At 31.0% G+C, this 10,709-nt stretch overlaps 1 protein-coding gene across 1 annotated transcript; it reads left to right on the top strand.

Annotated features, from left to right (window-relative positions):
* The first annotated feature begins 3,885 nt into the window (after nt 1–3,885).
* LOC139085717 (insulin-like growth factor-binding protein complex acid labile subunit) lies at nt 3,886–8,651 on the top strand. Its single transcript, XM_070633847.1, has 4 exons — nt 3,886–4,895; nt 5,175–5,407; nt 6,677–7,622; nt 8,413–8,651. The coding sequence occupies exons 1-4, from the start codon at nt 3,914–3,916 to the stop codon at nt 8,583–8,585; spliced, it is 2,334 nt and encodes a 777-aa protein (XP_070489948.1). The 5' UTR covers nt 3,886–3,913; the 3' UTR covers nt 8,586–8,651.
* Nucleotides 8,652–10,709: the final 2,058 nt, after the last annotated feature.

The following is a 10,709-nucleotide window of genomic DNA, read 5'->3' as shown; positions in this document are numbered from 1 at the left end:
ACTAATTATATGGTACATGACCCATAAAAAATTAAGATTGAAATATTTTCGAGGCGCCAAAAATTTATCTGCCGGGTGCCCTCAAGCAAATTGTGCATCTCACAATAATTTCGTTATAAATTCGATTACTGAACTTTAAAATTTCTCGAGGCTATTTTTCATCTTAATTATGTTTCCACAACAACTGCCTGTTCTGCTGATTTTTTTTTATTTAATCAAGTAGCGGAAAAATATAAATTAAAGGATAATCCATGTCTTAAAATTCTACAAGACATAAATTTACCTCAACTGACTGGTTCCATAAAAAGGCATCGTTTTTGTATGCGTTTCGAGTCTTTTCATCGATAATTGCAATTTTTGTGCTGTTTTTGGGGAATTGAAGGTTTTAACAAGAAAACCCTTGTGGGGATTTTGGGGAGATTTTCGGGTACCCTAGTGCCTGATTGATCCTCAATTCTCAAAATTTGCTCAATTTTTCACCAGAATTCTTTTGAATTTTCCACAAACTTTCAACCCAAAATCCCTTCAAGGAACCCAAAAAGTCCAACAAAAAAAATTCATTCAATCACTCGATTGATGACTGCCAGAAGTGGATATTGCAATGTCAAATAAACAACCGTCAAAATATTCTTTTTGTGTGTTTGATGATCGACCGAAAAAGGAAGAGAGACGAAAAGTTATTTATAGGTGGAAGATGATGACGGATAAAGAATTGAATGAGAATTGGAACTTTTTTTTTGTGCATGTTTTTAAATTGAGGATTGATGTGAGGGATGAGCGCGGATGTTGGGATGATGGGAGATGGAATGATAGTTGGATCTTTTGAAATAAATTGCGGATTGTTTGATTTTTTTTGAATATTTTGCAATATTTGCAATATTTTTTTTAAAAATTATTTCAAATTGATTTAAAAAAATTCAATTTTTAAAGTTTTGAATTTTTAATTAAAATTTTTTGCAAATTTTGAAATTCAATTTTTTTTTAAAAATTTTGAAATTCAACTTTTTAAAAATTTTAAAATTTAAATTTTTAAAAATTTTAAAATTCAAAATTTTTTAAAAATTTTGAAATTCAATTTTTAAATATTTTGAAAAAATTTAAAATTCATTTTAAAAATTTTGAAAACTTTTTGAAATTCAATTTTTAAAAATTTTAAAAAAAATTTAAAATTCGATTTTAAAATTTTGAAAACTGTAATGGTTTGGTTTCTCAATTTTAATTTATTTTTAAAAATTTAAATACTTGAAAAAATTAAATTTTCTGAATTTTGAGTTTGTTTTTATTAGTTTTAAAATTTCAATAAAATTTCTTGTTTTCAAATTTTTAATATTTTTTGTTTTTAAATTTTTAATGAAATTTTTCAATTTTAAAATTTTGTAAAAATAATTTGGTTTTAAATTTTAAAAAATTTATTTTTTAAATTTTTGAAAATTTAAATTAGAAAAATTTTGAAAATTTTTAATATTTTGAACTTTTGAAGAAATTTCAATTGTATAATTTTTTTGTTTCAGAAATTTTCAAGAATTTCAATTTTAATTTTTTAAACTTTTCTAATTTTCTTCAAAATTTTTAATGTTTTTGACCAATTAATTTCCAAAAACCATCCCAAAAAACCTTCAATCCAATTCCATCTCCTCTTCAATCTTTCCATCTGAATTTGTGCGGACCTCTTGAATTAATTTTCTGTTCCGTTGACGATCAACGAACAAGCAAAACAAAAAATGCTTTAAAGTCAACACAATGACGACAATAAAAAATTTATTTTGTTCATTTTAAATTGACATCTGTCAATCTCAAGCATCTCCATCTCCCTCCATCCATTTATCTGATTTTCATTTCATTTCTTTTCATTTTTTTTTTGCAGTTGATTTTTGCCGACAATACGAGTCGATTAACGAAATAAAATACAAGCAAATGCGATGACTGCGAGACGTGAATTGACAGTTGATTAAAATAAAAATTAGCATCGATTTTAAGGAACGAAAAAACAGAAAAAAAAGTTTGAAATATTTTTTAATGAGATAGAAAATTTTTGTGGATTTCGAGAATTGTGTCTAAAAATGCAGCATAAAAATTCTAAATTGTCGCATATTTTTTTTTGTGTCTGAAAATCTAAACAATCGGCTTTTGTTCCTTCACAATGATCCCGATGCGCCGAATTTTATTTTTTATTGATGCTGCCGCATAAACATAAATCAAATTATGCTGTTTTTTTAAACCAAAATGCAATATTTTTTGAGAAAATAAATTTCATATTTCAAATGAATTTTTTTTTTCGATTTTAATCTTTTGTCTTGATCGAAATTTCTAGACTTGTCGATGCTTATAAAATGTTATTTTTTGGAATTTAAAGCCCCGTTATTTAAACAAAGCGTTATCAAATTTCACCCTTTTCCTGGAAAATCACAAGTGTGTTGGTACTTAATAGCTGAGCAAATTTGTCGTTTAGTGATAATAGTGTCTGTGTAGCGAACGGAATGGACATAATGAAAACACATACGATGTAAATTATAAGTACTTAGGATAAGGGGAATTTAGATGATTGGCCTTCAAAAGGGAAGCTTCTGCAAAAAACAGAAGCCAGAATGACAGAACCAAAAGCAGAGTCAGATGGAAAGCCTTCTGTTGTAAGCTCCACATATTTAACTAAATCTTTTAAAAATAAGAATTAATATGGTTCAAAAGAACACCAATAGTGCCAAACTTAGAAGTGTCCCGATATTTTGCGAAAACCCTCCGGCCACGCTAAGATAGTGTTGAATTTGGAATCGGAAGTTAGCAAACGGTTATCAGTGATAGAGCTGGTTTTAGGCAACATCTTAATGAAAACATGGATCTCAACTGATCTGTACAGCCAAAATTTGGTTTCATTAACTTCCATCGAGATCGTACCACTAAAAATGAAAATGACATAAATTACCTCAAAGAAATCATTAATCAGCAGTAAATCAGCTTAGAACAAAAAATATGCATCAATTGCTGCAATAAAAGAAGAAATAAAGCGAATCTGGTAACTTTCTGGATGGAAAGAGATCTCGAAGTAGACCAAAGAGCTCATGAGATTGCTGTGTGAGCAACGATGCAAAAGTGCTGGGAATTAGAAACTGGCAGAAGTTATCTAAAGACAGATCCAGCTTTCGTCAAATTCTAAATGCGGCAATGGGCCTCCGTGCGCCTTCGCCAAGGAAGTAAGTAAAGCGAATCTAATCGACTGGCAACAACAATCCTATCTTAGCTGAAACACAAAATATTCAAGCCAAATAATAAACATTTTTGCTGTCACGTTCGTGTACATGTTAATTAATTGTTTTTGTAAAAGATGCGATAAAGCTTGTAAAATTAATAAACTAACTTTTATCACTTAATGTTGACTTTTTCACTTTTCTAAGAAAAGATTACAGAAGTACTCGACCTTATTGAGTGACTTTAGCGCATTTTTGTAGATGCGGTCATTATTTGATTGGAAATTGGTGAAGTAAATGTGAATTGATTTGAAATTTAGGATATAAGTCTATATATCAACCCATAACAGGCAAGGAGACTGCTTTTAAATATCGGAGTGGTCTTCATGCACCATAAAATCATGTTCTTTGAATATTAGAGCTGCAAAGAGCTTATGCTTCAAACAAGAGCTTTCTACGAGATCTGAAAGTCAAGATCTCGTCCCTTGTCCGGCCAGTCAGCCAACCAAACAGCCAAAAAAGTGTATGATGCTGATATTTAGACATTCTGTTCAAAATCTGCTAAAAAATAAAAATTGTTCTCACATGACGTCTGCATAAATATTTACTAATCTTGTAATCTTGTTATAATCTTAGTAAATCATAAAGTAGGGACTGAACAAAGATAAGAAAGCTTTATATTAAAAAGCATCAGCTACTTTCACACTATTCAGTCTTTTAAACTTACCAGGATGGTTAAAATGGGTTTAAAGTTTGTCCTATTTTTAGTGAATCTTCAAGTGATTTTTGGTCAAAATGAACTTTTGGAATGTAAATATTCCCAACAAACTGGCCGAGGATATGTTTGTGATTTAAAAGTCATAAATCCAAATGGATTGAATAATTTCACATCTATTTCGGGAAATCACACAACTGGAATGACTGACAATGATGTTAATTATGTTAATTTTGTATTTAATTCAAATACACCAAACATCCCATCAGTTATTTGTGATAAATTCAAAAATGCTAAGACACTATACATGCATGGCAACGGAGTGACGAATTTTGAGGAAAATGCAATTGCCAACTGTAAAATTATTACAACTTTTGTATTCTATGCCAACAATATTTCGACAGTTCCTGAAAAAGCGTTCTTAGAGAATCCAGAGCTTACTTATTTGACAATTTCAAGAAATCTAATCTCATCATTGCCTGAAAATCTTTTTATAAATCAGCAAAAATTAGATAGTTTGGATATTTCGGCAAATCGTTTGACGGACCTACCCAGAAATATTTTCAGACCATTAAGAATATTGAAGACGCTCGATTTTGCCTATAACTCTCTGACAGACCTCAAGCATGATTGGTTTGAGACCTTGGAAAATCTTGTTGAGCTAAGAATAAGCGGTAACAAATTTGAAGTACTTCCAAAAAACATTTTTACACCACTTAAGAATATTTGGAAAATTTACTTTAGCGACAATCGTCTAACAGTCATCAATTCTAACTCTTTTGGACCGTTACCTACCCTACAAAATGTGATTTTTTCAAAAAATAAAATTAACGCAATTGATGAGAAATTCATTAATGATACTGGAATTGTTTATATGATGATGGATAATAATGTATGCTCAACAGAGTTGATGATTTCTGACCATAATGATCCACTAAAGATGACCATGAGAAGATACTTGAAGACTTGCTTTGAGAATTTTAAATATTTGGTGCCAGGTATGTAGGGTTGTATTTTAGGCTTGATAAATTGTGATGTTTAAGCTTTTCAATCCAAGGATTATATTGTACTGAATCCAGATATTAATTTCAGGATCAAACATTATTCTTGTACCGTATGAAATTGTTATCCATGGCCTTAAGTACACCACTAATCTATTAATGCTTGTGTTGTACTTATGGCCATGGATCAATTGTGATCCACGGACCTTAAGTACAACACCAGTCTATTAATATAAAGCTTTTACCGAATTCTAAACCCTTTATTCATTATTCCAGCCTGTCCAATCGGAAATCTTGATCAGCGTGTCTGCAGTCTTGAACAAAATAAGGTGGATGTTGACGATAACTACAAATATCTTTATCAACAAATTGCTGAGTTAAAGGATGAAAATATGAGAATGCAACCAGTCATTTATGAGATGCAAAAATATTTGGAAAAGCAAAACATATTGGAGATACAATTCAAAGCAATTGTGGCAGCAGTTGAGAGATTATTGAAGCAGGTCTTTAATTAATAAATAATTGATTTTTGGCAATTTATAAATATATAGTGATGGATTTGTAGAATTTTGTAATAAAAAAGAACATCTAGACAAAAGTTTAATTATTTTATTATTTAATCATACTCAAACATCTATCTTTATTCCTAAATTTTAGTCCATAATACGTGAATCACACCCAGCTTATCACTATTTATCAGATTTTCGTTGACAAACAAGCAATTCAAAATAAAACTTGAAACAACTTCGATAAAAAAATAATATAAAACTTGGCAGCACTTAAGAACTGATTTATAAATAAATTAAAAAAAGGGAGTTGGGAAATCTATCAATCTGACTCATTGATGTAGCAAATAACAAGTGTTTACCTTCACGCGGTACTCCCTTTTATCACTAAAAGCCACGCTGATGACCGACTCGAACTAGGGTATGTAATTTAGATAATATATTCATAAACCTCACCTGTAGGGTGATATCCCATGACAAACAGGGTAGGAATAGTGAGCTTACAACCTGCTATCTCTGAAATTAGATATAAACAGGACATAATTACTTACATACTGTAACCATCCTCATATGTAAAACTAAGATTACAACAAAATGCTTTCCATCTGACTCTGTTACTGGCTCTGTCATCTAGTTTGTGAAAATTTTCTGTCCACGCGCTGGACTACTCACTGTTCTACGCTATATAGCTTTTGGAGCTCTAGGGTGTCTTCTCTCTTGCGGATTGTTACCAAGGATAGTGCAACAAACTCGAATTTCTTTTCCAGCATTGACATTCTCTTTTTATTGAGCCTTATTTTTTTTTAGAAGCTAAAATTCTAGTTTTGTCAACGCATTTGTCCATATTTTAAGATTAAGAAGAATTTGTTTATTTTCATTTAAGAATATAGCTCATACTTCGAATTTTCCATGAATATACAATTTTCATAATATTCGTTGTCTCCCGTTTCTTTAGTCAGCTGATTAACTACCTCCTAGTAGATCACTCAACTGTTTTACTATATCTCAAACTTGTATGAGCATAAGCATTAGGTAAATACTATAAGATAAAAATAAGAATTATTAAGAAGTTTCTTATCGCGTGACATCCACAAAGTCTACATTTCGAGACTTTTATTTTGCACTATCTCCTTACCTTTACACTAACAATAATTCGCAGTATCACTAGTCTTTGCTCTCCAAACAACAACGTCATCTTCGCGAAAAAAAAAGGCAGCAATAAAAGTTGAAATTTTGATAAGAAAAATGATATAAAATTTTTAAACAATTTTGCACATTCATCCAGTCTCAAGCATATTACTTCATAGTGCACTCATTTCAACTGCCGAAATGAGCTTTAAAATATTATTTGTTGCTTTAATTTTCTCACTAAATTCTCAATTGATCTTCTGCCAAAATGAGGAATTAAGCTGCAGATATTTTGAAGACACCACCGGATATAATTGTGAATTAATAATCCAAAATCCAAATGGATTTAATAACTTCACCGGAATCAGCGGGGATCACATGGATGGAAAGACTGACAGCGATGTAAAGGCAGTCAGCCTTCATCGATCAGTAACGACAAATATTCCAGGAATAATTTGTGAAAAATTCAATAATATCCAACGTGCTAGATTTGAGTCAAGTGGAATTGAAAGAATCGACGACTATTCATTCAGTCAGTGCAAGAATCTCACTATATTGGAAGTAATGTACACAATGGTTAAGAGAATCGACAGAAATGCATTTAAAGAAAATTCGGCACTTGAAAGATTGAGCATTGATGATGCAGAATTGGCAACAATGCCGAATAATGTTTTCTTAAATTTAGGAAAAAAGTTAAAGTTTTTAAGCTTACAAAAAAATAGTTTCAAGGTTCTTAAGGCTGAGTGGTTCCAATCCCTTGTGAAATTAGAGGAATTAAGATTAGATTTTAATGAAATTGAGGAAATTCCGGAAAATGCATTTAGTTCTGTAAAATATCTCAAGTCTTTGTCTATGACTAATAATAAGCTTAATGTCCTCAGTGCTAAGTCATTTGGTGATTTGTCAAAATTAAACAATTACAATTTCTTTAATAATCATCTTAATGCGATCGATGAAAACTTCATAAATAGTGTGAAATTTGTTGCCTCAGCATTTGGCAATAATTGGTGTCCTTTAGTTTTTAATGATGGACGATTTGAGGCTGATCATTTGGTGAAATGTTTTGAGAATTATCGTGCAATTGATGCTGGTAAGGATTGTTGCTTTTTGAATTTATTATTTGCTCGTTCTACCTACTAGGTAGATGGAGCTAGGTCAGGATAAAATGATTCAAGGCAGAGACTCTAATTTACAGCACTTTACCCTATACATACTGTACTTTCCATACAGTAGTAGTACCAGAGTTGTGGTGGCCGATGTCGGCGATCGAGAGAATCGATCAGTCGTTCATTGATTTTACCGACCATTCTTTTTTATCGGCTGACGTTTTAGAAAAATAAATGACAGCGTTTTTATTTGTCACCGTTTTTGGACGACCGATAAAAACAGGCCGTTTCACAACTCTGAATAGTACTTTGTATGTTACTATGTGGAGCTTATGTCACAACATAAGACTTTCCATCTGAATCTGTTGCTGACTTTGTCACCTATTTTATAACAATTCTCTGTCGACACGTTGAGCTGACATTCCTTCATCATTGTTCTGAACCAAATAGCTTTTTGAAGCTCCTGACCTTCGTTTTTATTGCTTATTTCATCCAAGGGTGGTAAAGCAAACTTGTGATTCTCTCCCAGAAATGACATATTCTCTGGATACAGTAGTACTTACCATTACAGTTGGGACAGTAGGTATAAGTGCAGTACTGGACTTTTAGAGTGTCTGAGCGTTGCAAATGATTTAATCAGAGATCGCCACTAAAAATCGGCTTAGCTAAGTCGTTAAACGACGTAGACTTAAATATCAACGGCTTCGATCTCTGGATTTAATTTAATTTAATAATGACTTTTAATTGATTTAATTTATTACAAATCAACTTTAGGATGCACCCTCGGTGACATAAATGGAAGGATTTGCAAGCTAGAAAATGATGGACAAGAACTGTCGACAACTGTGTCTGATAATAACATCAAACTACAAGCACAAATTGATGTTTTAATTATTGCTGTTCAGTCACTACAAAATCAAGTAAATTTGCTCAATGCTGGACAGTAATTCATGTTTTGTAAAAGATATTAGTAATTTTTGAATAAAAATTTTTAGTTTTATTTAATTAAGTTGTGTGATAAGTTAGAATTTATTTGCTTATTCAGAAGAGTGCGAAGATGTTAAGGTTGAGTGGTTCCAAACCATTATTATAGATATTTTAAAATTGAAAAAATTTCTGAAAGTGTGTTTTTAATTTTTTGTGTCATAATTCCAAAAATTTAGGTGTTATTAGGAATTTTTCATAAAAATCCTAACGAATTGAAGATCATTTCCATAAACAGTAGAGGGCTTTGATCCCCAAAAATCCCATTCCCTGAATACACCCCTGCCAAATGCAGTTAGTCGTTTAAAATTTTCAAAAAATCTTATTTTGCAGTTTCAAATATCAGGTCAAAAAGATCCACAACACCATACCATTGACCATAACAAATCTCAGTTCCTTCCTTTCAAGATAACAAAAAGATCCCAAAAAAAAAGCATTTAAAATGTTAATGTAAATTAGTTCCCTAACGACTCCTCAATGCTGTTCATTATAGCCCTGTCTACTCATCATACCCTCTTCTGTTATGCATTTTAAATTTAAGTTAAAATTTTTGTTAAACGAGAATTAAGTGAGAGGATAATTTATGACATACAAATGTGCAAACATGTGTACATATGCTTTAAAAACTATTATTTCATACAATTTCTTAACTATTATTGCCATAACATGAAGCCATTTCTGGGAAAATTTTAAAATGTTACAGTTTTAATTTATTATGGCAATTTTTCGTATGTAATGTGCTGTCTGAATTTGAGTCTGTGTTGAGATGAAATTAAATTTTTATGACTTTTAGTAGTAAAAATTTGAGTTTGTTTGGAGTTGTATTTCATGGATGGCTTAGGATGAGACTTGTTGGAAATGATAATAAAATGGTAGTTAATAGAATCCAGACTGCTTTAAAATTCTAATATTTTTGATAATAGTTTTTTCAACTATATCTTAACCCGAGCAGTACAATTCGCCAAATTGCAGCTTAAACATAAAAAATTGATTGAAATCAGCCGTCATCGTGCAGTTAGAGCATCTTCGCGTCTTACCGTTAAAACAGTGATTTACTCGAACAGACAAGGACCTTGCTCATGGTTATACTCAATTATGTTATATCAATTATATTGATAGATTATACTCATAAGCTTGTTCATTTAAGTGAGTATGCTCCTTGTCTGTTAGAGGTAGCAATGCCCTAGCAAACAAGGTGTGCTGTCCAGGATGAACTATCAATTCAAATGGTCAATAATCCCACATTTGATATCTTTGCAAGTCATTTCCTTCCTAATGCAATAAATTTCTAATCAATTCTGCAAAAAACAAAGAAAATTGTTCAAAACATCGATAAAACTCTTATCGATTTACCGATAAGACAAAGCTGTATATAAACGCAAGAAATCGTGCAATTCCAGTAGTCGTGGAAAATAAATTTAATTAAAATTGTCAAAATGCAGTCGCGAATTATAATTATTGTTTTAATAAACTTATACTCAAATTATAGTCAAGAATTAAGCTGTGTTTACCTAAGTGACAGCCTTTACTTCTATAGATGTAACCTCACAATTCAAAATCCAAATGGACTGAACAACTTCTCAGCGATCAGTGGGCGTCATTTGCCTGGAATGACAGACAATAATGTTCAAACTATTTTAGCATATCCAAGCTCATTCTCAACGAATATTCCGTCGATAATTTGTGATAAATTTATAAATGTACGAAGAATTGAATTTACTGATGTTGGAATTGAAAAAATTGACGAAAATTCATTCAAAAATTGCGGCAGACTTGTTAGTTTAGTTTTGAGAGGCAATAAAATAAACAAAATTGATGAAAAAACATTTAATCAAAATTTAGAGTTTGGATCTTTTATTTTTGATCGGAATCAGCTGTCAGTGTTGCCTGAAAATTTATTTGCAAATCAACAAAAATTAGCGTCCTTAATATTGTCATCGAATAATTTTGAAGGTTTTCCGAAAAATCTGTTCAATCCGTTGACGAATTTAAATTATTTGAGCTTAACAGGAAATAAAATCAAAATTTTAAGGAACGAGTGGTTTGAGAACATTCTAAAATTAGAGACCTTACTTTTGCATACAAAT

This window comes from Chironomus tepperi, unplaced genomic scaffold (assembly GCF_022539635.2).
Source record: "Chironomus tepperi strain 1889 unplaced genomic scaffold, CSIRO-AGI_Ctep_v1 contig_81, whole genome shotgun sequence".
Taxonomy (NCBI): domain Eukaryota; kingdom Metazoa; phylum Arthropoda; class Insecta; order Diptera; family Chironomidae; genus Chironomus; species Chironomus tepperi.
Note: the sequence above shows the minus strand (reverse complement) of the source record. Positions and strands in the feature narration are given on the sequence as shown.